General features: G+C 46.3%; 1 protein-coding gene across 4 annotated transcripts in view; it reads left to right on the top strand.

Moving 5' to 3' along the window:
- The window catches only part of mrc2 (mannose receptor, C type 2), a 230,419-nt gene that overhangs the window by 25,066 nt on the left and 177,631 nt on the right, over positions 1-27,722 (top strand). The window contains exon 1 of one of the 4 annotated variants that reach the window (XM_059955740.1): positions 161-229. The exons of 2 other annotated variants lie outside the window; for them this stretch is intronic. In XM_059955740.1, the coding sequence (XP_059811723.1) occupies positions 172-229 (58 nt within the window). In that variant the 5' untranslated portion in view covers positions 161-171. Of the gene's footprint in view, positions 1-160; positions 230-1,603; positions 1,696-27,722 lie in introns of those variants that run through there. One more of the 4 variants, XM_059955741.1, reaches the window with a different exon arrangement.

Raw genomic sequence — 27,722 nt, forward strand, 5'->3', positions numbered from 1 at the left:
GGAAATTAAAATCTCCCACCACAACAACCCTTTTATTATTACAGCTTTCCAGAATCCGTCTCCCTATCTGCTCCTCGATGCCCCTATTACTATTGGGTGGTCTATAAAAACACTTAGTAGAGTTATTGACCTCCTTCCTGTTTCTAACTTCCGCCCACAGAGACTCAGTAGATGATCCTTCTGTGGTGTTGCCTAACTTTGAAGCAAGCATGCCATCCACTCAGCTCAGGTCAGTTTCACTTCATTCTCTGCACTCTCTGAAAGGAAATGCCAGATCTATAGAGTAGCATGCTGACTACTGCTGTCCAGCACCACTCAACAAAATGGAAACCAAGCTGTGCAATGGTGCCTGCTTCAGACTTGGTTTAGACCAGTATGGCATGGATATCTAATGCTAGATCAATGTGGGTCCATGCAGGAGATCGTTGGGTCCTCTCTCTGCAGGTTCATGTTGCAGGTTCAGGTTCATGGGAAGCAAGTAATACCAGCAAATATTATCCATTCCATATTCAACAGTGTTCACCCCTCAGTTAAAGGTAGGGGTCCATGGCATAAAAGAGTTTGAGAACCACTGCCTTAGATGGTAGGTACAAGATTGGTGTAGGACTCAAGTCATTTCCAGGCCATGTTGGACAAGGCTTACAGATTTCTTTTCCACACTTGAATTGGGTTTATTTTTCAACAATTATCGGACAGGATGCTGACAGTCACTGATACCTGTTCTTTATTTCCAGATTTTATTATTGTGCTCATACTTTAAGTTCGCCAAGAGGGCATTTTAACATGCAAACTTTGGATTGTTAATTCAGGTTGTTGAGAGTTCAAGTCAAAGCAAGTTTAATTGTCATTCAAACCATACATAGATACAACTGCATGAGACAATGTTCCTCTGGGGCCACGGTGCAAAGCAATTCAAAATAGCAAGAAAACTTCAAAAATAGCAAGTAACATTCTTCAAAATGCTTCTTTGCTTGCTAAAAATACAGATATAAAAAACATTCACTTTTCACGTGCACATTGTTTCTGGAAGCAGGCGAAGACGTCTCACCTTCTCGTGCCCACTCCAGTGTTTGTTAAAATCACTTTACCTCTGCACCATTTTCCTGTACTAACCCCACATCCCTAAAAACCCTGAATATTTAAATATCTGCTTGCAAGTTAAACCCAAACAGATTTTCCCAAATCAGGATTTTAACGTATACCAGTGATACAAGAAAGTAACTCGACATTACTGTTGCCCCTGGGGCACTTAGAGTTGAGCAGCAAATGTAGGTCTTGCAGGCCATGCCCATGTCTTCGTAATGAATATGTAATAAAAATCCTTTCTCATGTTAAAGTACTCACTGTTCAAACTTCTTGGAATGTGTAATGTTAAACTTCCTGTGCAGCTGGAATTGGGTTTCACATGTGCACTTACAAACTGTAAAAGCCTTAATTTAGCAACACACACAAAATAATGGAGGAACTCAGCAGGCCAGGCAGCATCTATGGAAATGTGTGTGTTGCTTGGATTTCCAGCATCTGCAGATTTTCTCATGTTTGTGATGGGAAATTTTAGTTTAGATAATCTGAGTTTGCTTTTAATTTCTTTGGCAAGAAGAACTTTAGGGTCCACTAGTTTTATTTCAGTTGAAAGGCCCTCGCATTATAGAGTGGAATGTTGCAGCTTTGCCATCCAATGTACTGGAGACTCAGGTATGTCTCTTACACAACATTTTGATACCCCTGAAGCGGGTCTCCTTGTAAACCAGTTTAAAAAAGGAATGAACAAGGTGGTGAAGTGGAAAACTGTACATGCGACTTGGGTTCATTTCCCGCCAGTGTCTGTGAGTAGTTTGCATGTTCTTCCTGTGACCACATGGTTTTCCTCTGCGTGCTCTGGCTTCTTCTCACAGTCCAATGACGTACCGGTCAGTAGGTTAATTAGTCATACGGGTGTAATTGGGCAGCGGAGGCTCGTTAGGTTGGAAGAGCCTGTTACTGTAATGTTGAAGCCCTCCAGTGGTCGGGGCAAGCTATGGATATTGGGTCCTAGTTGTCTACGTGATACGCAAGCCAGAGCAGTACGATATGGAGAGTAGCAGGCTCCCCCTCTCCACGCAGCTGATGAATCTAGCAGTGTCACAGGAGTTGCCAGTCTGCGATGAACTGCCTTAGGGACTCCAGCTCTGGGATTTTTCTTCGGGGATTAGTTTGAGTGTTGCAAGGCAGCGAAAGCTTAAGATCAGAGTTTTCTTTCTCCTAGATGAGCTGCCAACTACAGCTGATGAGCCCCACCTGCCCGAAGCGACTGATTTTAAGGCGCCAGTACCTACCTGTTCCCCTTCTCCTGTTAGTAGAAACAGTTCCGCTGGGCTTAGTAACCAAGCCAGATGTGAAGACCAGGAGCTGGACTTAGTTGTCAGAGACTGTTGGAGTCACACGTCACTGGGAGCATGTAATAGGTAGTGGTGTGGCGACTCATTTCCTAGAGTATCCGAACCGACTCACAATTAGATAGCCTACGGGGGTTTGCGAGCACAGAGCTTTGGAGCCTCTTCGCCATGGGGGGCCGGTTGACAGAGGCTTAAAAGTGAGGCTGAAGTTTTCGAATAAAGTTTTTTCCTTCGACTGCAGTTACCGACTCCGTGTCGTAATTTTAGCGCTGCGTGTAGCACACCGCTACAATTGGTGACCCCGACGGTCCAAACGATTTTTGGACCAGAAATGACCGACGCCGCCTCTGTTCATGCGGTTTCGTTGAAACTGCCAGGTTTCTGGACACAGCGCCCGGACCTATGGTTCCAGCAAGCCGAAGCCCAATTCCACGTTCGCCGGATCACCTCAGAAGACACCCGCTACTACTACGTGGTGAGCTCCCTCGACCAGGACACAGCGGCCCAGGTTGCGGAGTTCATACAGTCGCCCCCGGCAGACGGCAAGTACACGGAATTCAAAGCCCTGCTCCTCAGGACTTTCGGACTCTCACGGCGCGAGCGGGCTGCCCGTTTACTGCACCTGGATGGCTTGGGCGACAGACCTCCATCAGCTTTAATGAATGAGATGTTGTCTCTCGCCGACGGACACACACCCTGCCACATGTTTGAGCAGGCATTCCTGGAGCAGCTGCCCGAGGACATACGCCTGCTGCTATCCGACGCGGATTTCAGTGACCCCCGGAAGGTGGCAGCCCGGGCGGACTTGCTGTGGAATGCCAAAAAGGTGAGCGGGGCGTCCATCGCATAGATCACCCAGCCCCGCTCCCAGCAGCAAACCAGTCCAGGCCCGGCTGCAGAGCCCGCCATCCCCCGGCCCAATGAACACTGGTGCTTCTACCACCAGTGGTGGGGCGCAGAAGCCCTGCAAGTTCCCGGGAAACGCCAGGGCCAGCCGCCGCTGATGGCTACGGCGGCTGGCCATCGGGATAGCCTCCTGTATGTGTGGGATAGAAGGTCGGGACGCCGGTTTTTGGTCGATACTGGGGCTGAGATCAGCGTTTTACCTCCGACGGGTTACGACACCCGCAGCAGGGCACCGGGTCCCCCCCTGAGGGCCGTGAATGGCACCACAGTAAGGACCTATGGCACCCGTCAGGTGCAGCTACTGTTCGGCTCCAGCCAGTTCACGTGGGACTTCACACTAGTCGCCGTAGCCCAACCGCTTCTGGGTGCGGATTTTTTGCGAGCTCACAGCCTGCTGGTTGACCTGCCCAGGAAGAGACTGGTACACGCCGAGACCTTTCAGACGTTCTCCCTGGGTGCGGCCCAGTTGCCAGCCCCTCACCTCGGCTCCATCACGCTGTCCGACAACGACTTCACCAGGGTCCTGGCGGATTTCCCATCGGTTCTGGCACCGCAGTTCACAGCAGCCATGCCCAGGCACGGCGTACTGCACCACATCCCGACCCAGGGACCACCCCTCCATGCCCGTGCTCGGCGGCTTCCCCCGGACAAGCTCCGACTGGCGAAGGAGGAGTTCCAGAGAATGGAGGAATTGGGGATCATCCGGCGGTCCGACAGCCCCTGGGCTTCCCCCCTGCACATGGTGCCCAAAGCGACGGGGGGCTGGAGACCGTGCGGCGACTACCGCAGGCTGAACGGGGCTACCACACCGGACCGCTACCCTGTGCTGCACATTCAAGACTTTGCGGCAAACCTGCACGGCGCACGGATCTTCTCCAAGGTCGACCTCGTCCGAGGGTACCATCAAATCCCGATGCATCCTGACGACGTCCCCAAAACGGCTCTCATCACCCCGTTTGGCCTTTTCGAGTTCCTCCGCATGCCGTTCGGACTGAAGAATGCCACACAGACGTTCCAGCAGTTAATGGACGCGGTGGGACGGGACCTGGACTTCGCGTTCATCTATTTGGATGACATCCTCATAGCCAGCGGCAGTCGTCAGGAGCATCTGTCCCACCTCCGTCAACTCTGCGCCCGACTGAGTGAGTACGGTCTTACAATCAACCCTGCCAAATGCCAGTTCGGACTCGATACCATTGACTTCCTGGGCCACAGAATTACTAAAGACGGGGCAACCCCTCTGCCCGCTAAGGTAGATGCGGTCCGCCACTTCCCCCGACCCACCACAATGAAAGGCCTTCAGGAATTCGTAGGTATGGTCAATTTCTACCGCCGCTTCCTCCCTTCAGCTGCCCGGATCATGCGCCCCCTGTTCGCCCTGATGTCGGGTCCAAGCAAGGACATTACCTGGGACGAGGAGTCCGCCGCCGCTTTCGTTCAAACGAAGGAAGCTTTGGCTGACGCCGCAATGCTAGTACATCCCAGAATGGACACCCCTACCGCCCTCACAGTGGACGCATCCAACACGGCAGTCGGTGGGGTGCTGGAGCAGCTCATCGCAGGTCGCTGGCAACCCCTGGCGTTTTTCAGCAAACACCTGCGGCCACCCGAGCTCAAGTACAGTGCTTTCGACCGGGAACTGTTGGCGCTCTACCTGGCAATCCGGCATTTCAGGTACTTCCTAGAAGGTCGGCCCTTCACCGCGTTCACGGACCACAAACCGCTTACCTTTGCGTTTACGAAAGCATCCGACCCCTGGTCATCCCGCCAGCAACGCCACCTGTCCTACATCTCTGAATACACAACGGATGTCCGGCACGTCTCGGGTAAGGACAATGTCGTGGCGGATGCGCTCTCTCGCCCTACCGTTCATGCCCTTTCCCAAGGGGTAGACTTTGAGGCACTGGCAGAGGCACAGCAGGTAGATGAGGAGATTCCGAGTTACAGGACTGCGGTCTCTGGTTTGCAGCTCCAGGACCTCCCCGTGGGCCCAGGTGAGAAGACCCTACTCTGTGACGTCGCCACCGGCCAGCCCCGTCCGGTCGTCCCGACAGCCTGGCGGCGACGTGTTTTCAACTCCATTCATAACTTGGCGCATCCCTCCATCCGGACAACTGTCTGGATGGTTTCCAGCAGGTTCGTTTGGCACGGACTCCGCAAACAGGTCAGTGAATGGGCCAGAACGTGCATGCACTGCCAGACGGCCAAGGCGCAGCGGCACACCAAAGCCCCACCACAGCAGTTCCATCCCGCCCACCGGCGTTTCGACCACATTCATGTGGATATCGTGGGCCCCCTGCCAGTGTCGCGCGGAGCGCGTTACCTCCTGACTATCGTGGACCGGTTCACAAGATGGCCAGAGGCGGTCCCGCTCACCGACACCACCTCCGAATCTTGCGCCCGAGCCCTGATCGCCACCTGGATATCTCGCTTTGGTGTACCAGCCCACATTACCTCCGACAGAGGCGCCCAGTTCACCTCCAGCCTGTGGTCAGCTATGGCCAGCCTTTTGGGGACTCAGCTGCACCACACAACTGCCTACCACCCACAGTCGAACGGGCTAGTGGAGCGTTTCCACCGTCACCTGAAGTCGGCCCTCATGGCCCGCCTGCGAGGAGCCAACTGGGCAGACGAGCTTCCCTGGGTCCTACTCGGCATCCGCACAGCGCCCAAGGACGACCTGCACGCCTCGTCGGCCGAGTTGGTATACGGCGCGCCCCTGGCCGTCCCCGGGGAGTTCCTACCAGCCCCAAGGGGGCAAGAGGAAGAACCCGCAGCAGTCCTGGGCAGACTTCGCGAGAAGCTCGGTAACCTGGCCCCCCATACCCACTTCACAGCATGGGCGGCACCCGACCTGCGTACCCAAAGACCTACAGAACTGTAAGTTTGTGTTTGTACGAAGGGGCGGGCATCGGCCACCGCTGCAGCGGCCATACGAGGGGCCGTTTACGGTGCTCCAGAACAACGGGTCCACGTTCGTGCTGGACGTTGGGGGGAAGGAGGAGGTTTTCACGGTGGACCGCCTCAAGCCGGCCCATGTGGACCTGGCGCAACCGGCCGAGTTTCCGGCGCCTCGGCGCAGAGGCCGACCTCCCAAGCAGGTTCTGGCCCAGACTGTGGACATTGGGGGGTGTATCGCCGGTTCTGGGGGGGGGTTATGTGGCGACTCATTTCCTAGCGTATCCGAACCGACTCACAATTAGATAGCCTACGGGGGTTTGCGAGCACAGAGCTTTGGAGCCTCTTCGCCATGGGGGGCCGGTTGACAGAGGCTTAAAAGTGAGGCTGAAGTTTTCGAATAAAGTTTTTTCCTTCGACTGCAGTTACCGACTCCGTGTCGTAATTTTAGCGCTGCGTGTAGCACACCGCTACAGTGGGAGCTTATTCCCCACTCCCTCCCCCAGCTATAACAACCTTAAGGAACCTGTCATACTGTATCTCTGAAAAATGAAATAAACTGCATTTAAAATAATTCTAAATGGGTTCCAGTTGACAGCATAGCTGCACCTCTCTACCCTCCTTGATGCTCCTCAAATATTCACAGCTCCCAAAAGCTAAAGTGCTCTTGTACATGCTGACCATTTCACACGAGACAAGATGATCCACTTGGGGCATAGGAGATGTGGCCCCAATATTTATAGGACGGGCATTCCAAGCACAATAGTCGTACCCTTGTTCCAAGGGTAGAAATAGCTAGTACAAGAGGACGTAATTTTAAGACGATTGGGGGATGTCAGAGGTAGGTTTTTGACAGAGAGAGTGGTGGGTGCATAGAATGTGCTCCCGGGTTTGGTGGCCGCAGAAGATACATGAGAGACAGACAAGAGACTCTCGGGTAGGCACATGGATGAAAGAAAAATGGAAGGCTATGTGGGAGGTTAGATCTTGGAGTAGGTTTAAAGGTTTGCAGACACTGTGGGCTGAAGGGCCTGTACTGTTCTATATTCTCTCTCCCCTCTTGAAGAGCGGAGTGGCATTTTTGATTCTCAGGTCCTCTGCAACAATTATTGATTCTTGAAAGATCGCTACTAATGCATCCACAATCTCTTCAGCTACCTCTTTCAGAACCCTGGGGTGTAGTCCTTCTGGTCCAGGTGACCTACCTACCTTCAGGCCTTTCACTATCCGTGTATACAGGGAAGGACTCCGCCCTTCACCTGGATAATCGAGATTCAACTTCTAGTTTAAAATAGAATTGACTTCCTGTGAATGAGTGGATATTTGTTCCCATATGTGATCATTTGTTACAGGAAGTGTGTGGCTTCAAGAGGGCTGGGTTCGGATTTAAGCATTTTTGTTCACTTTAGTGTCCTCTCTAACCCAACTGCACCTTGGATGAGGTTTACAATGACCATATTCAGTTACCTTATGAAGTGTCCCACTCTGGCCAGCAGTAGTTATGGCAATTATCATGGAGGGTAGTCTGAGAAAGCTAATATGGGCAAAGGAAGCTTAGATTAATTTATAGAGTGATTTAGGGATTCTTTCTTAAAACCACATGTTTCTATGCGAACCAGAGAGCCACACTATACCAGGCCTAGTACTGTGCATCAGGATATGCTGAATTAATATTCTCAAAATAAAGATGCTCCAAAGTAGTGACAGCCATAATCCAATCAAATTTTACATTCAGTGTGAAGTGAAGAAATCAAGACCCACGCCAACAGTTTAAACTTAACAAGGAACTACAACATTGTGGCCACTACAGAGACTTGGCTGTCAAAGGCAGGAATGGCTGTTGGATGTTCAAGGGTTTAGCTGTTTCAAAGGGGACAGGGAAGGATGTAAAAGAGGTGGGGGAGTAGCATTGCTCGCCATGGATAGTATCATAGTTGCAGAAAGGAAGACTGTCATGGAGGGATTGTCTACTGAGTCAGTGATGGGGAAGTCAGAAACAGCAAGACAGCAATCACTGTATCAGGAGAATTCTATAGACCTTCTCCCCCCAATTCACCCCCATAACAGGGGCACTGAGGAACAGATCGGAAGGCTGATTTTGAAAAAGGTGCACAATAAACAGTGCTGGTGTCATGGATGACTTCAACTTCCCTAATATCGTTTGGCACCTCCTTAGTTGAAAAGGTTTAGATGGGGTGGAATTTGTTAGCTGTGTCCAGGAAGGATTCCTGGCCCAATATGTACAAAGGCTGACTAGAGCAAAGGTCATACTGGATCTGGTACTAGGCAATGAGTCTGGTCAGGTGACAGATCTCTCAGCCAGAGAGCATTTTGGACATAGTGACCACAACTCCCTGACCTTTTCTATAGCCTTGTGCAGGGATAGGAGCAGACAGTATGGGAAACTATTTAATTGTGAGAGGGCGAATTATGATTCTATTAGGCAGGAACTTGGGAGTGTAAATTACAAACAGATGTACTCGGAAACGTGCAGGAAATGTGGAGGTTGTTTTGGAAACACTTGCTGGGGGTGCTGGATAGGATTGTCTCACTGAGGCAGGGAAAGGATGGCAGGTTGACAGGAGATGTGGAGCATCTAGTCAAGGGGAAGAAAGAAACATACTTAAGGTTTGGGAAGCAAGGATGTGACAGGGCTTTGGAAAGTTATGGGGTAGCCAGGAAGGAACTTAAGAGGGACTCAAGAAAGCTAGAAGGGGACATGAGAAGGCCTCAGTAAGTAGAGTTAAGGAAAATTCCAAAGTATTTGACATGTATGTGAAGAATAGGAGGATGACTAGAGTGAGGATATTACTGATCAGGGATAAGAAAAAGAAACCTACAATACTGTGTAAAAGTCTGAGGCATATATATATATATATATATAGCTAGGGTGCCTAAGACTGTTGTGTAGTAATTTTATGTATTGCACTGTCCTGCTGCCACAAAAAAACAAATTTCATGACATATGTGAGTGATGATAAACCTGATTCTGATATGGGTCACTATTGCGGACTGAGAGTGGGAAGGGGGCAGGGAGAGGGGAATCACGGTTGGGAAAAGGAGGACGGAGTGGGAAGTACCAGAGAGACATTCTGTAATGATCAATAAACCAATTGTTTGGAATCAAATGACCTTGCCTGAGTGTGTCTGCACCCATTCCAACCTCCACCCCGGCACTCCTTCTCTGCCACCTGTCTCACACCCCTCCTGCGGCACTCCACCTTGACCATTCCCAACATCCTTTGCTCCCGCCAGATTTACAAACTCACTCTCCACTCCACGTTGACAAACACAGTACTGTTCAAAAGTCTTAGCACCCTAGCTATAGATATGTGCCTAAGACTTTTGTACCTGGAATCAGAGGAGGTAGGTGAGATCCTTACCAAAATCTTTGCTGCAGTATTCACCAGTAAGAGAGTCCTTGAGGGATGTAAGGATACTGTTGAGCTAGCTAATATGCTGGAACAAAAGGATGTGCTGAAACTTTTGAAAAGCATTGGGATAGGTAAGTCCCTGAGGCCAGACAGGATATACTGCAGGTTACTACGGGAAGTGAAGGAAGAGAATGCCACTTCTTTGGCGATGATCTTTGCATCCTCACTGACCACAGGAGTAATAGCAGTAGACTGGAGGGTGGTAATTGTTACTCCTTTATTCAGGAAAGGGAATAGGGATAACCTTGGGAATTAGAGACCAATGAGTCTTATATCAACGGTGGGAAAACATTTGGAAAAAATTCTTGGAGACAGGATTTACAAGCATTTGAAGAAGCAGAGTCTGATTAGGGATAGTCAACATGGCGCTAAGAGGGGCAACTCGTGCCTCGTGAACCTGACTAAAATTTTCAAGGAACTGACAACACAAGTTGATGAAGGTAGATCAGTGGGTGTGGTGTATATGGATTTTGGTATGGTTTTGACAAGGGCTCATTCAGAAAGTCAGGAGGCATGGGATCCAAGGAAAGTTGGCTGTGTGGATACAGAATTGGTTTGCCCACAGAAGGCAGAGGATGATGGGCGATAGAGTGTATTCTGCTTGGAGGTGACTATTGGTGTTCCACAGGGGTCTGCTCTGGGACTCCTGCTCTGTGATTTTTATAAATGACTTGCATGAGGAAGTGGAAGGGTGGGTTAGTAAGTTTGTAGATGACATGAAGGTTGGTGGATAGTGTCGAAGGCTGTGCTGAGCAGTGACAGGTGGAGTTCATCCATAAAAATGTGAAGAGATACACTTTGGAAGGTCAAACTTGAAGGTAGAATACAAGGTTACTTATCGAAATACCTCTTAAAAGTTGAAATTGAATCTGCATCCACCATTTGTGCTGGCAGCTCACTCCACATTCTCACCACCCTCTGAGTGAGGAAGTTTGCCTTCATGTTTCCTCTATACTTTTCACCTTTCACCCTTAACCCATGACCTCTGGGTGTAGTCCCACCCAATCTCAGTAGAAAACGCCTGCTTACATATACCCTATTGATATCCCTCATAATTTTGTATACCTCTATCAAATCTCCTCAGTCTTCTACGTTCCAAAGAATACTGTCCTAACCTATGCAGTCTTTCCTTGTAACTTAGGTCTAGACCCAGCAACATCCTTGTAAATTTTATCTGTACTCTTTCAACCTTGTTTACTTCTTTCCTGTAGGTAGGTTACTAAAGCTGCAAACGATACTCGAAATTAGGCCTCACCAACATCTTAAGCAACTTCAACTGCAGTGGTAGTTTTTTTTACACAGAGAGTGGTGGTGGCAGAGGCAGATACATTAGAGACATATAAAAGACTCTTACAGTAGGCAGATGGATGAAATAAAAAATGGAGAGCTATGCAGGAGGGAAGTGTTACGGATTCATTTTGAATTCGGTTGAAAGATTGGCACAGCATTGTAGGCCCGAGTGTCTGTATTGTGCTGTACTGTTCTATATGCAAACTCAAAGGCCAGTGAGGGCCTAAAACCAGAGAACAGGGTGAAATGCAGTGCATGTATTTAATGATATTTTTTGAAATACACTGAAAAGATGAATTCCAATGGAAGGAAAATATTCCACAATCCATGGTTAAAAGTAATATCAGGCTTAAAGAAAAAGAAGATAATTGTGTAAGCTGGAAGTGTCTGAGGGTTGGACAGATTATAAAAAGAAATACCAAAGAGTGATTAATATGGAAACAAAAGTGTAGGTTGAGATAAAAATAGCCATAAATGTAAACACAGTCAGAATTTCCATAGACCTTTTAAGGTGAAAAGGGTTCATGGAGGGATTGTTGCTCCCATAGTAAATGAATCTGGGGAATTAATAATGGAAATTGAAGAAATAGCAGATGAATTAAAATGGTGATTTGCATTATGATAAAGGATAGGAATAGCTTACCAGAAATAGCTGGAAGCCCAGAGCAACACACACAGAATGCTGGAGGAACTCAGTAGGTCAATAGACAATAGACAGTAGGTGCAGGAGTAGGCCATTCGGCCCTTCTAGCCACCACTGCCATTCACTGTGATCATGGCTGATCATACACAATCAGTACCCTGTTCCTGCCCTCTCCCCATATCCCTTAACCCCGCTATCTATAAGAGCTCTATCTAACTCTCTCTTGAATGCATCCAGAGACTTGGCCTCCACTACCTTCTGGGGCAGAGCATTCCACATATCCACCACTCTCTGGGTGAAAAAGTTTTTCCGCATCTCTGTTCTAAATGGCCTACCCCTTATTCTTAAACTGTGGCCTCTAGTTCTGGACTCACCCATCAGCGGGAACATGCTTCCTTCCTCCAGTGTGTCCAATCCCTTAATAATCTTATATATTTCAATCTGATCCCCTCTCATCCTTCTAAATTCCAGTGTATACAAGCCCAGTTGCTCCAATCTTTCAACATATGACAGTCCCGCCATTCCGGGAATTAACCTTGTCAACCTACGCTGCACTCTCTCAATAGCAAGAATGTCCTTCCTCAAATTTGGAGACCAAAACTGCACACAATGCTCCAGGTGGGGGCTCACCAGGGCCCTGTACAGCTGCAGACGGACCTCTTTACTCCTATACTCAATTCCTCTTGTTATAAAAGCCAGCATGCCATTAGCTTTCTTCACTGCCTGCTGTACCTGCATGCTTGCTTTCATTGACTGATGTACAAAAACACCTAGATCTCGTTGTACTTCCCCTTTTCCTAACTTGACTCCATTTAGATAGTAATCTGCCTTCCTGTTCTTGCCACCAAAGTGGATAACCTCACATTTATCCACATTAAACTGCATCTGCCATACATTTGCCCACTCACCCAACCTGTCCAAGTCACCCTGCATTCTCATTACATCCTCCTGACATTTCACACTGCCACCCAGCTTTGTGTCATCAGCAAATTTGCTAATGTTACTTTTAATCCCTTCATCTAAATCATTAATGTATATTGTAAATAGCTGCGGTCCCAGCACCGAACCTTGCAGTACCCCACTGGTCACAGCCAGCCGTTCCGAAAGGGACCCGTTAATCACTACTCTTTATTTCCTGTCAGCCAGCCAATTTTCAATCCATGTCAGTACTCTGCCCCCAATACCATGTGCCCTAATTTTGCCCACTAATCTCCTATGTGGGACTTTATCAAAAGCTTTCTGGAAGTCCAGGTACACTACATCCACTGGCTTTCCCTTGTCCATTTTCATAGTTACATCCTCAAAAAACTCCAGAAGATTAGTCAAGCATGATTTTCCCTTCATAAATCCATGCTGACGCGGACTGATCCTTCTACTGCTATCCAAATGTGTCGTAATTTCCTCTTTTATAATTGACTCCAGCATCGTTCCTACCACTGACGTCAGGCTAACCGGTCTATAATTCCCTGTTTTCTCTCTCCCTCCTTTCTTGAAAAGTGGGACAACATTAGCCACCCTCCAATCAGCAGGAGCTGTTCCTGAATCTATAGAACATTGGAAAATGATTACCAATGCATCCACAATTTCTAGAGCCACCTCTTTAAGTACCCTGGGATGCAGACCATCAGGTCCCGGGGACTTACCAGCCTTCAGACTCAACAGTCTATCCAACACCGTTTCTTGCCTAATATAAATTTCCTTCAGTTCATCCTTTACCCTAGTTCCTTTGACCACTATTACATCTGGGAGATTGTTTGTGTCTTCCCTAGTGAGGACAGATCCAAAGTACCTGTTCAACTCATCTGCCATTTCCTTGTTCCCCATAATAAATTCACCTGTTTCTGCCTTCAATGGCCCAATTTTGGTCTTAACTATTTTTTTTGCTATTCACATACCTAAAGAAGCTTTTACTATCCTCCTTTATATTCTTGGCTAGTCAGGCTGCAGCTGTGGAGGGGAATAAACAGTTGACATTTTGGGCTGAGATCCTTCTTCGGGGCTGAGAAGGAAGGGGAAGATGAGAGAATAAAAAGATGGGGGGAGGAGAAGGAGGATGGCTGGAAGGTGATGGGTGAAGCCGGGTGGGTGGAGAAGGTCAAGGGCTGGAGAAGCAGGAATCTGATAGAAGAGGAGAGTGGAAATTTTAAAAAGTTACAATCGCTAGAGAAATGGTACTGAGCAAGTTCTTCAACTGTGGACTGACAAACCTCTGGGTCCTGATGGATTCCTTCCTTGGATCTCAGAGGGCGATAAATGATACATGGGAATCTTGGAAAGTCAAAACCATAGATTCAGGGAAGGTTCCATTAGATTGGATAAAGAATGAATACAACCCCCTTAATCAGGTAAAAGCAACAAAATTTTGGAAAGGGAAATCACATTTGAATAATTTATTGGAGTTCTCTGAAGAAGGAACATGTGCAGTGAATAATTGGAGAACAGTAGATGTACAACTCCAAGAGGACAACAAACTTGTCATGGGGTTTGGAGGCTTGCGTGCCTCAATGACCCAGAGAGCTATGCTGGCTGGAGCCAGGACTTCATGCTTTGGCTCTTGGTAGGGTCACCCATGGCAAACAGGTCAAAGGGTAGAGGCCAGACTAAGAGTGGCCCACTGATCCTCCTGGTTCGGGGATTCAGCTCATGGTTACCAACCCTGACTGGTCAAAAAAATTTGTTACTGAATCCTTCTACATCTGAGTGCGACAGTATTCTTGAGTCTCCACCTGGGACTTGCATGACTGACAGTAGTGAAAACCAAGAGGAAGCTACTGACACGATGAAGGAAGCCCTGAACACCCCCAGAGATGGAGGAGCCTCATTGTTGCCCTAAACGCCAGCGGCGTAACAAGCAGTAAATAGAGCAGAGAGAGTGTACAACAGTTAGAGTTCCAGATGGCATTTGACAAGGTGCTGCATCAAAGACTTCTGATGAAAATTAAAGCGGATGAAGCAGGAGGTAACATTTTGGTCTGAATAAAAGATTGATGGGCATAACAGACAATGTAAATGTGCCCATTTCTAGTTTGAAAAATGTAATAGTTGGTGTACCACAGGGATTGATGCAAGGACCTGCTGCCAAGGTTGTGATTTACAAAATTTTTGTTGTGCAGGAGGAGCAAATAAATAGGAATGGCTTCCTTTGATGCTATCCATTTCTGTGATTTCAAAAGGCTTGCCTTTATATACCCTCTTCCACAATATGAGGCTATGAGATAGGAATGGGACTAGATTGTGTAGTCTCACTGGGCACTTGATGAGATGCTGTCCTGTCTTGTGCCTGTATCTCTGTGTTTCATTCATGTCCATGAACCCATGGTATATACTCTGCTGAGCATCCTTGTCTTTTCAGGACTGGAGTAGTCCAAAGGGCTACAGCCCTCCATGAAAAATGTGTCTTCTCTTCTCAGTCTTAAACAATGGACAGGCACCTTGTTCTGGATGTTCCAGTCACATGGAAGAGCATCAACTCTGTTGAACTTTCCAGAAAATGTAATATTAAAACAGAATTTATTGAAAATATTCAGCAGGTCACCTAACATTGGTGGAGAGAGAAACAAGAGTCAATATTTCAGGCTGATGACCTTTTGTCAGACAAGAAGTCATTGCCTTGAGGTATAAACCCTTTTCCTCTCACTGCCTGACTATTTTCAGCATTTTTGGTTTTCTACTTCTGTGCTAAATCTCCAACATTTGCAATTTTTTGCTTCTTGGTTTCCAAAACATATCTCTATTGTAATAAGTTTATGTTATCCTAGCCACTGAAGCACTCTTGCAGTGTAGTTGCTGTGACAACGGTCTGTTCAGAACCTCTATCGCTGGATCTGCCTGTCATCAACACTGTTACTTCAAGATCTATGATAACACAGAAGCTGAAAAGTAATTAGATCTAATAGCCACTTAAACACATTTTAGCATGAGAGATTTAGTAAAGAAATGTTAATTTGCCCTTTATTTTCTCTCCCATTCACTCCATCTCCATCTGCATCCTCAGTTTGCTGCTGATAGTCTGAAGAAAGCTTCAGACAGGCTTCCTGAACCACGCGCAGGTGATTACAAAAGTCTGTTGAGAATGTTCCCTTGTGGACATGTTTGAAGAAAGTTCAAAGCAAATTTATTATCAAAGTGCATATATGTATGTTACCATATACAACGCTGAGATTCTTTTTCTTGTGGGCATACTCAGTAAATCTATAGAATAATAACCACCGTAGAATCAATGAAAGATCACACCAATTTAGACGTGCAACCAAGAGTCCAAAAGACAACAAATTGTACAAATACAAAAAGAAAGAAATAGTAATAAACAAACAAATAAATAAACAATAAATATCAAAAACATGAGATGAAAAGCCCTTGAAAGTGAATCCATAAGTTCTGGGAACAATTCAGTGATGGGGTAAGTGAAGTTGAGTGAAGTTATCCCCTCTGGTTCAAGAGCCTGATAGTTGAGGGTTAATAATTGTTCCTGAACCTGGTGGTGTGAGTCCTGAGGCTCCTAAACCTTCTTCTTGATGGCAGCAATGAGAAGAGAGCATGGCCTGGATGATGGGGGTCCTGTTTACGATTTACATCAACGATTTAAATGAAGGCATTGAGAATAACATCAGCAAGTTTGCGGATGATACTAAGCTGGGTGGCAGTGTGACGTGATGAGGATGTTAGGAGAATTCAGGGTGACTTGGATAGGCTGAGAGAGTGGGCAGATACTTGGCAGATGGTGTTTAATGTGAATAAGTGTGAGGTTATCCATTTTGGGAGTAAGGACAGGAAGGCAGATTATTATCTGAACGGTGTAGAGTTAGGTAAGGGAGAAATACAAAGAGATCTAGGAGTACTTGGTCATCAGTCACTGAAGGTGAATGAGCAAGTGCAGCAGGCAGTGAAGAAGGCTAATGGAATGTTGGCCTTTATTACAAAGGGAATTGAGTACAAGAGCAAGGAAATCCTCTTGCATTTGTACAGAGCCCTGGTGAGACCACACCTGGAGTATTGTGTACAGTTTTGGTCTCCAGGGTTAAGGAAGGACATCCTGGCTGTAGAGGAAGTGCAGCATAGATTCACAAGGTTAAATCCTGGGATGTCCGGACTGTCTTACGCTGAGAGGTTAGAGAGACTGGGCTTGTACACGCTGGAATTAAGGAGATTGAGAGGGGATCTGATTGCAACATATAAGATTATTAAGGGATTGGACAAGATAGAGGCAGGAAATATGTTCCAGATGCTGGGAGAGTCCAGTACCAGAGGGCATGGTTTGAGAATAAGGGGTAGGTCATTTAGGACAGAGTTAAGGAAAAACTTCTTCTCCCAGAGAGTTGTGAGGGTCTGGAATGCACTGCCTCGGAAGGCAGTGGAGGCCAATTCTCTGGATGCTTTCAAGAAGGAGCTAGATAGGTATCTTATGGATAGGGGAATCAAGGGCTATGGGGACAAGGCAGGAACCGGGTATTGATAGTATATGATCAGCCATGATCTCAAACTGGCTGTGCAGGCTCAAAGGGCCGACTGCTCTACTTCTGCACCTGTTGTCTATTGTCTATTGATGATTGATGCTGCTTTCTCATGATATTACTCTGTCTCAATGTGCTCAGTGGTGGGGAAGGCTTTATTCATGATGGACTGGGCTGTATCACTACTTTTGTAGGATTTTCCAATCACGAGCATTGGTGTTTTTATACCAGGCCGTGATGCAGCCCATCAATATACTCTCCACTACACGCCTATAGAAGTTTGTCAAAGTTTTGGACATTGTGCTGAATCTTCACAAACTCCTTAAGGAAGTAAAGGCGATGTCGTGCTTTCTTCATAATTGCACTTACATGGTGTGCCCAGAACAGGTCCTCTGAAATAATAACACCACTGTGTGGGTTGATCTGAATGTATACCCATGCTGTGCCTTATCAGAGCCTCATCCAGCATTGGCATGGTTTTCATCAATAAAACAAGTCCCATCCTGTTCTGCATTAGTTTTACATTGCTGCAGGTCTATTGTGGAAACAGAATTTTAGTGTCTGTCAGTCCTCTGTGTTCACACTACTAAACTCCACTCACAACTCATGTTCTCCTGGTGGTAACAGTGGTAACTCAGAATGTTGCTTTTGAGGGAAGGGAGGTGAAGGAAGAGGCCCTGTCATTGTGTAACTAAGCACAAGGTGAAGTTCATCTAGCTTTACTCACGCGAGTGGGGTGTTGCCATCGAAAAGTATTCATTCCCACACTTGTCACCATCCAATGATCTTTGTCAAGGAATTAGTTTAAAATTTCTTTTTACCATTTAACTTATTCACCCTTTTTTCATGAAGTGTTTAAATTAGAATTTGAAGCAAATAGAAATTTTGAAACAGCTCCTAAACTGGACATGTAGAATGGGAAGGATAATTCTCTCTGCCTCTCCTTGGGGCCTGGGTGATTCAGCCTTCCTTATGTCAGTTTGTCTTCAACAGGGAATTGCAGTGCATAACCCTGAAGGCCCTCCATCCACTTTTCTGCCTCTCCAAGCAGTACCAATCCTTCACCTCATTCGGTGCAGAGTGGTTTCATTTATCAGTCTGATAATGTTGTTGGCTTCACCATGTAATGAAGTCAGCACTTTGCCAGCATTCATCCTTGGCCAGCATAGCTTCCTGGAGCAACACACAGGATGCTGGAGGAACTCAGTGGCTTTGTGTCTGCAGGCCCTTGTACCTGCTCTTTGGTTTTCTAATGTGGGCAAATATAGGTTTGTTGCTTGGCCCAGCTTATCGATGCAGTTACAAAGAAACTCCTAATGAAGTATAGCAGCTATATTTCATCAGGAGCTTCAGGAGATTTGGTATATCACCAACATCACTGGCAAACCTTTACAGATGTACCATGGAAAGCATTTCAACTGGATGCATCACTGTCTGGTATGTGAGGGTGCAGTGGGGTGGGGAAGGGAGGTTACTGCACTGGATCGAAAGAAGGCACAGAAAGTTGTCAAATCAGTCAGCTCCATCATGGACACCAGCCTCCATAGTATCCAGGATATCTTCAAGGAGCGATGCATCAAAAAGGTGGTATCTGTCATTATGGACCCCCATCACCCAGGACATGCCCCTTTCTCATTGCTACCTTCAGAAAGAAGGCACACACTCAACGATTCAGGAACAGCTTCTTCCCCTCTGCCATCTGACTTCTGAATGGACGTTGAACCCATGAACACTACATTCCTACTTTATATTTTTTTCTTTTTTTGCACTACTTAATTAATTTAATTTATTTGTATATATACTTACTGTAATTTACAGTTTTTATTAAATGTATTGCAATGTACTGCTGCTGCATAACAATGAATTCCATGATATATGCCATTGATAATAAACTTGATTCCGATTCTGGTCTTGTGTACAGTACTTCAACTGTTGATAGGATGGGCTGCAGAGCTGGGGCAGTGTAGTGTTCGAGGTTGACCAGTTGCTGAGGACAACAGTAATTGTGTGTATCAAATATTGGAATTGATTCTGTTGCAATGAGACCTAGAATGTGCCAGTCAATGGAGAAGATATCACATTTCTGCAGACTTCATTAGATGAGAAAGCATTTCTGACAGTTTGACTATAGAACTGGTGTGGTCGGTCACATTCAAGTACTGGGATAGACAGAGGTGTCCAGTCTTTCTGTGAGCATGTTACATTTCCATGGGCAGTGTGTCACACCGCTATATGTAAATACAGGTCATGAATCAGCAGAGTTGGAGATTAGGCTTCCTGCTAAAGATTGGCCTCCCTCTAGAAAAGAAGTACAGACTCGCCCACTTCTTAGAGATGAGCCTGCAATGATCCAAACATTAAAATTTACTGGAGACCTAGATGTTGTACAGAGAAGAATTGGTTGACACAAAGTCTTTGGATGCTAACAGCTACGCTGGACTTTCTCAACACTTCATTAACTTTGTTTAATTTAGAGGAATGTTGGGCTGAGGTATCCTTGTTCAGGATGGTGGAATCACTCTCTTCATTTGAAGCAGCATAATGTGACCTTCATGTGTGGTTCTCCCTAAACGCCCTTTATAAAGGTGGCACAGCAGTGGAATCTGTGAGCAATTTCAAACTCCTGCACACACAACCTCTCATGGTCCCAGAACACACCCCACAGAATCAGGAAAGCTCACCAATGCCTCCCCTTTCTGAGAAAGCTCAAGAGCTGGATTATGGACATTTGTATTCACGTCCTTCTACAGATGTGTAGTAGAGCACACCCTAACAAGCTGCTTCGCAACATGGTACGGAATCTGTACTGTGGCAGACAGGAGGGCTCTACAACAGGTAGTCAAAACTGCTCAAAGTATCACCGGCACCAGCCTACCCAGCATCAAGAACATACAGTACATACAGAAAGGTGCTGGAAAAGGGCCAGTGACATCATGAAGGATCCCACCCACCCTGCTCATGGACTGTTGGTCCCACTCCCATCACTCCCATCAAGTGTATGTGGCATCCACACCAGGACCACCAGACTCAAAAACAGTTCCTTTTCCCAAACAGTAAGGCTGATTAACACCCCCATCCACTAACACCATCAGCACTTTATTATTTCCCGTCAGTCACTTTAGGTACAGCCTATCGGCACTTTATGGACATATGATCAATCTATACATATAAGCTATCTTCTGTATTAATATTTATTGTGCTTTTTAAGTATTATTGTGTTCTTTATCTTTTTTTTTCTGTGCTGCATTAGATCTGGATTACCAATTACTTTGTTCTCCCTGCACTTGTGTACAGGGAATGACACTAAGCAATCTTGTATCTTGAATTTGCCTATGGATCACTGGCATCTGTTTGACATTTTGATGCTTGGAGTGGTTGCTAAGTTCTCTAATCTGTAAAAAAAAATCAAAATCAAAAAGCAAGTCTGTACACATAGCAGATTTGTCCATTGACATATTTGTGGAGAGGTTTGCTGGCAGCTGGAAGGGCATTTGATTAGTTGCCAGTGTTTAATACCCACACTTGTTCCTGCGGGAAGTTGCTGATTTCCCAGTAGGAATGGGAAAAGCCGTAAACTGACCCATAGGACGGAGGTGTTTTTCATGGAGGACCTGCATCAGAATTTTGTTTTTGCTCTGTCTGCAGTATGACTAGCGTGGCTGCTCCCACACTTCGAAGTTGGAATGTTGTGGGATATCGATACCTGTCCGAGTACCGGCCTCATGCTGACCAAAGAATGAACTATGTACATCAACTTCGGAAAAAAATCCTCTCAAAAATAATTTTAAAGCTGAAGCACTTTGTTCGAGTAATTGGGACAAGTTTATGCAATCTTTCTGAGTTCTGGGATCATGGAATGGTTATGTAGCCCCCTCTCCAGGGTGTATGCAAACTTGGCTTGTTTAGCTGGCTCTGCTAATAGCTACATGATTCAGCCACCTTTCATAAGCAATATACATCTATGGTCAGTATTATTTGGGATAAAGTTCTGATGTTCCAATTAAAGAAACCTCAATCTGAGTGATATTCCCAAGTTGAACAGCAGGACATCTTACCTTCAGCCAAAACCAAAACATTCTACCAGCAGGACACACTGGTTTTGCAGGAACTGCTAAAATGAACTATCTACAGCATAGCAGTAGCAATCTTAGCCAGGGCATTACACTCTCCCCACAACCAAAAATAATCATGTCCTCAAAGACTTTGCAACTTATTAAACCATTACTAATAACACAGTATTCAAATGAATTTTGTGATTTCAGGACCCCAAATCCATTTGTAAATGGAAGTAGCATATCTCCCCATGGGAATGGACATAACACTCTGTTTCCCAGGTGTAACCGCTGCCACCTTAGCTAGAGGTTTCCTGACTCTCTGAGACATCCATAACTCATCTTCAGCTCCTCCAGCTTCAACCACTCCTCGTGACCCCTCCTGTCTACCAGAGGGTGCCTCCCCCGTCTATTGCTCGTGTCTTCCGGCGGCTCAGCTCCCCCGCTCCATGACTGAACGCAACTTCCTTCAGCTTAAGCAGGTGCTGCTGAACATCTTCAACCTGCGCTGGTGCTAACTGGCGAGGCCTCTCTCGGAAAGGGGCGTGTTCGGTCACTCCAATAGTATGGCAAGTACTTTTGGAGCAACCAACATCAGACTCGTCAGTAGAAAAAGCAGCTTCGCGTCCCAACATCTTCTCTTCCGTTTTCCCAGGAAAACTAGACACTACCATCACAGGAAGAAGAGGGGTGACTGGCACCACACGTCTGAGGGTGACCTCTCTTCCTGAGGCGTTCCTGACAGTCACTGTCATCCTGTCTGCTGTTTAGGTCTCATCAGCAGTACAGTTTCGGGAAACGTCACTCTTCCTCCTGATCATCAGGAGCATCCACCTGGATGGATGGCCAAGGTGTTGGGCATGCTGGCAAAACTTGGGTCTCTTGTCACTCCTCCAGGACGCAACATGATAGATTTAGACGAGCCTTCTCACAATGGAAGTGTTTGTTCCCACAAGAATGGAAGCTCCATCCTTTTTGACTGGATCAGAGCAGACCAACACAGGTGTGTCAATAGCTTCAGCTACTACAACATCTGTGCTTCTGAAAACTCCAGTTTCAAGGACAAGTAACCATCATATGGGTACTCATCAGTACTAAATCCCTGACTCTCAATGGCACTGAGTGGTGCCAATGGTAAATGTTCAAATGCTGATTGTAAGAGGATCGATAAAGTAACTTGAGAACCTGTGTCAAGTATGGCTCTAGCATAAACACCTTCAATCCGTATGGATACGTCAGAGCTTGGTCCCACTGAACCTTCAGGAATGCTGTTTTGCACTTTACTGTTTCCCTCGATACACCGATTGAAATGTTTCCTCTCTGAAACGCCAGCCCGTGCCTTTACTGGGCCCCTCTGTAGCTTTGTCCCTTTTTTTCTCTGTCTAATCACCCGCTGAAGTACTGTCCAAAGATTTTCCTGTCCCCCACAGTCTCACTTGAAATGTCCATCTTCTCCACAGTTGTAACAGAAAATACTCATCAGCTCTCCAGTCAAGAGACCCTTCTCAGTAGCACTCCTCTTTGTCGTAAGTCCTACAGGTGGGTGTGGTGAACTACATGTACCTGTCTGGACACGCCCCCCCCCCCTCCCCACTGACTCGGAGAGTTATTGATGGTGAGGTTTCACATTCAGCTGAAACGTTAGCAGACATCCATTGAACGAGCTCAGCAAGAAGATTTTCCACCTCATTCCTCGAAAGCTCTATCCCTGTGGCATCACAGGTCTCTTTAGCAGCAGCAGCTGCCGCTGGAGACGCGACCTGACTTTTGGAAATGTTCCACTTCTCAATCGTGTTTTCCTCCCCTCTCACTTCTCTGAGTAACTCAGTAAAAGATGGAGGAGGAGGGTGCACCTTGTGGGTCATTCAAATATGTAGAACAATCAGCACGCCCTTCACAACTTGTTCCACCCTCAAGCAGTTTCTCTCAGACGGTTGAATGCCCCCTTTGTGACACAAACAATGCAGCAGTTTCTCCAACCTGAAAAGGTGGGCAGAAAGCTTCTCTCCTCCCTCCTGGAATGTGTGCCTAAACTTCAGCATCAAATCGGCTGTGGTTTCAGCAGTGCTAAAGGCATCTTCCAGAGCTTGCAAGTAATTAGCTAACGCGACTAATGGGTTTTTTGCCTTTAGGAACCTTATTACATCAGCCATCGGACCGTTTAAGCTCTCCACCAGTCTCTGTTCTTAATCGTACTATCTGAGCACTGCCATTCATCCAGTAACTGAGATGTCTCCTCAGCCCAAGCCTCATATTCCTCTTCCCCATTGGGTGTGGGCTCGACTCTGGAGAGCACTCCCAGTCTATGATAACTTTGGCTCTCTGCAGGTACACTTCTGCAGTTATCAGCCAGCGATGTAATAGCCAAAACCGGCTCAGAATTTAAATCAACTGCTGACGGACCCATGAGACCTTTCACATCAGACAGCTCTTTTCCCTCACTTTGCAGAAACGAGAACGACTTGTCTTTAAAGTCTTCGCCCTCAGCTACATGTCCCCTTCTCTAAAAATATGGATTGTCCATGGTCCCGCCTCTCCAGGGTCTCCCAACCTATCAGGTAGCACGACTTCAGTCATGTCACCGCTAGTCTGGACTAATGTGACATTCTTATGAGCTGACTGGTCAAAACACCAATCAATCAGCATAACTTTCCCCAAAGCTCTTACAGAACTCAGCCCTCTGAGTAACCGTTCATCAGGAATTTGGACATCTACCCTGCTCAAAACACAAGCATTATTTGTGGATAATATCATTGAATGGCACCAAACCTTAATCCCTCCGGCGTCTGTAATAAAGTACATTAGTCACTTTCCCCAACACTAGTTTAAACACAGGCTTAGACACACAAACTGCTTTATCAATTCTAAAACAGCAGTCAGGGAATTGCCAAACGATAGCCCCTATAGTCAGGACTGCATGAAGGGTCTCAGCCCGAAACGTTGACTGCTCCTTTCAACGGATGCTGCCTGACCTGCTGAGTTCATCCAGCTTGTTTGTGCGTGTTTATTTGACCACAGCATCTACAGTGTACTTTGTGTTTAGTCCCTACAGTGTAGCCCCCTCAGCGGGCCTGTATGCAAATTTGACTTGTTAGCTAACTCTGCTAAGAGCCACTTGATTCAGGGGTGAGAAGACCACCTTGCACACACAATAGGTGTCTTGGGTCAGTGTGATTTGGGGTTCAACCAAACAGGAATGTCATGAGGTTTGATTTGAGTGAATGCTGTGTAAATACTGCCCATACACAATTGTCGGTTGGCAAGGAATATTACTGCACACTGCATAAAGTTACAAAGAAAGTATATTTACAAATTTCAGCTTCATCAAACAGTTAATAGGAAAGAGAAAAGAAAAAACAAATAAAAGGGCCCACTTTGGTTGACCCAGTCCAAATGTACACATGAAGTTGGAGCTCAGTTTTTAACTCATGCACTGGACCCAAGTTTGCGTTGAAGCACACACTACATTCCAAACTTACCTTGAAATCCATCTCGAGCAAACTGGCACTCTCTTTCAGGAGTATTGTCCTTCCTACTTGGAGATATTCATCTGCACAAAGCACTTTGTGCAATGGGGACTTGTCTTCCATCACCATTCTGCGTCATCTTCCCTTCTGTCCCCCTTTGCAGCTCCCGCCAAAAGCCCCCGAACCCAGACTACTGTCCGTCACAAATCTCTCTCCATTCCCCCCTCTCTAGAACTTCCTCCGATTCCACCATCCTGATTGGCTGACCCAACATTCCTAAGTTGAATGGCTGGGCTTCTTCAGTTGAAATCAAAACATTTTACCAGCAGGACACATTGCTTCTGCAGAAACTGCTAAAATGAATTAACTACAGCCTAGCAGTAAAAATCTTAACCAGGACATTACAGTTACAAACAGAAATACACCATTGTGTCAATCCTAGCTTTTCACCTCATCTCATTGTTACCACACATCTTCACCCAATCCCAGTCCCTTCTTGAAATTTTTTCTCCACTATATACTTACCCAGTTCCCTCTTGAAGACCATGTTGGACCTGGTTCCACCATTTCTAGAAGCAGTGCATTCCAGACTCCAACCAAGTGCTGTGTGAAAAAAAATTCTCATGTTTTAATTCTTTTTATTTTCTACCTGTGACTTCCTCGAACTTGACCCCTTCACCAACAGCAACTGCCATCCCACTATCCTGACTTGAGATCTCTTCTTAGCCTTCTCTTTGAAGAAAACAGCAGCAGCTGCTGCGTACCAAGGTATACACATTGTCTATGAGCACTGCCTACCTGTTCCCCTCCAATTCACACACCTTCCTGATTGCACATGTATTGCTTAATGTAAATCCTGCAATGCATACCCAACAGCATGATGGGATTCTCTTCAGCAGAAGGACAATGGTGAAGGTGACCACCATCTTCTCTGGGGTAACTGGGACAATAAATCCTGTGGTATTATCAGTGACACCCTTATCTCAGGGTGGGGAATGTGATGGGCTTCACCAAATATTGAGGAGGAGGAGGAGACCTCTGTTGGTCAGGGTTGACCATGGGTGTTACATCCTAACAGTCTACATGATACACAAGCCAGGACAGTACAATATGGAGAGCATATTGCCCATGTGTTGCCCATGTAGCAGGCTCCCCCTCTCCATGCATCTGATGAACCCAAAAGAACGGCAGAGACCAATACAGTTTGGCAACACCAGTGTTGCAGGAGTTGCCAGTCAGCATTGAACTCAATGTAGGACTGCCTGACGGACTCCAGCTCCGGATTTTTCCCTCGGGGTTTACTCCTGAAGCCTTCCCCATGAATGGGTATAGCTGCAAGGCAGTGGAGGTTTGAGATACAAGTTTTCCTTCTCCTCAATGAGCTGCCAACCACAGCTGATGGGCCTATCTGCCCAAAGCGACTGGTTTTAAGGTGCCAGTAATCCACCTTTTCCCCTCCTGTCAGTAGAAACAGTTCGCCGTCTTTAGTGTCTGAGCCACATGTGAAGGCTAGGAGCTGGACTTGGTTGTCAGAGACCATTTGAGGTGCACGTTATTACGAGAATTTAGTAGGTAGTGGGAGTTTGGCACAATTACCACCCCCAGCTATAACAACCTAACAAAACCAGATATTAGGAAACTTGGTGTGCCGTGTGGCCACTTCTATATTGCAGAGGATTGCTGAAGAACTATATTGTCTGTAGGACAGTCACTACCTCAGCTGTTCCCACCTACCATCATGGTGGGTATCACGTGAAGCAGCTCCTTGTCTGACCACCTGAGTAGGGTGGCCTTGACCGGCCATCTCACCCTGGAGAGCAGAAGCCTAAGCATTATGCCCACTGGTGATGTTCATCTCGTCTCTCTGTGGGTCATCGAATAAGTTTCACTCACTTATTCATGCCTCTTTTCCAGTGCCCCATTTCCTTCCAAGCTGACTGCTGAGCATGGCCCAAGATGACGGCTCAAATGCCAGGGCATTGTAAGTCAGCAGGTCATTGGACTTGCTGCCACAGCCTGCAGTCCGTAACCTGCCTTTGATTGGGGAAAAGCTGTTCAGGAAAGGATAAATATTGCAGCTGCTCAAATAAAAATGAGGAATTTCTGGAAATATCTGTGGAGAGAGAAACAGAGTTAATTTTTCAGTTTGAAGATCCTTCTGCAGAACTGGGAAAGAAATATAAAACAAATGTAATTTTAATTTGCAGCGAAGGTGGAGGATGGATAGGACAAGGGGAATAACTGTGATAGAGTGAGGCCAGGGTTACCATAGAGATGATTGCAGGAATCATCTGATCAATGGGACAATTAGGAGGTGATAATATTGACAAAAGAATGCAAGGTTCTGCAACAGGTTTGGGACGTTCCCAGCTGGTCTGGCTGTACTAATGGAGTGAGGAAGAACTGGAGCACCATCACTATTGAGACTTGCAGGAGAAATGGCCACTTCTGATACAGACAGAGAAAGCAAGTTACCTAATATCGAGTCCAGAAGGCTGCAATGTGGGCAGAAGGAAGAAGATAAGGTGTTTTTCCTCAAAGTTACATTGGGTCTAATTATAACACTGCAGAAGGACCCATACAATAAGTTTGAAGGGAGATCAAGAATGAAAGGGCCAGGCATGAGGAAGCTTGAGATCATTCCTGCAGACTGAACACCACTGTTCTGCAACACAATCACCCAATCTGTGTTTGGTTTGTCCAGTGTAGAGACCAGATATAGCTTGAACATTATCCTACCAGATCATTAGTGAGAATTGAGAATGAACTGACAGCAGCACAAGAAAGGTGTATATCTGAGATTGGAGCAAGGGGTTCCTCTGAGGCAGTGTTTGTGAAACTGGTGCTTTCAATTCCAGCAGGTGTTCTACTGAATTACAAATCCCAGAGGAGATGATAACCTCAGTTTTGATAAGGCTGTGCCATAAATCATAAATGTTTCTCATTGTTGCGTCATTTTTTAAAATTAATGAACATTAAATTCCTAGCCTCCTTCAGAAGGCCAGCATTCATGATTGAGGACCCCCATCATCCAGGACATGCCCCCTTCTTGTTACTACCATCAAGGAGGAAATACAGGAGCCTGAAGACACAAACTCAATGTTTCAGGAATAGTTTTTTCCCCTCTGCCATCAGATTTCTAAATGGACATTGAACCCATGAACGCCAACTCAGTTTTTTCTTTTTGCACAACTTATTTAATCTATA

The sequence above is a fragment of the Hypanus sabinus genome, chromosome X1 (assembly GCF_030144855.1).
Source record: "Hypanus sabinus isolate sHypSab1 chromosome X1, sHypSab1.hap1, whole genome shotgun sequence".
NCBI lineage: Eukaryota > Metazoa > Chordata > Chondrichthyes > Myliobatiformes > Dasyatidae > Hypanus > Hypanus sabinus.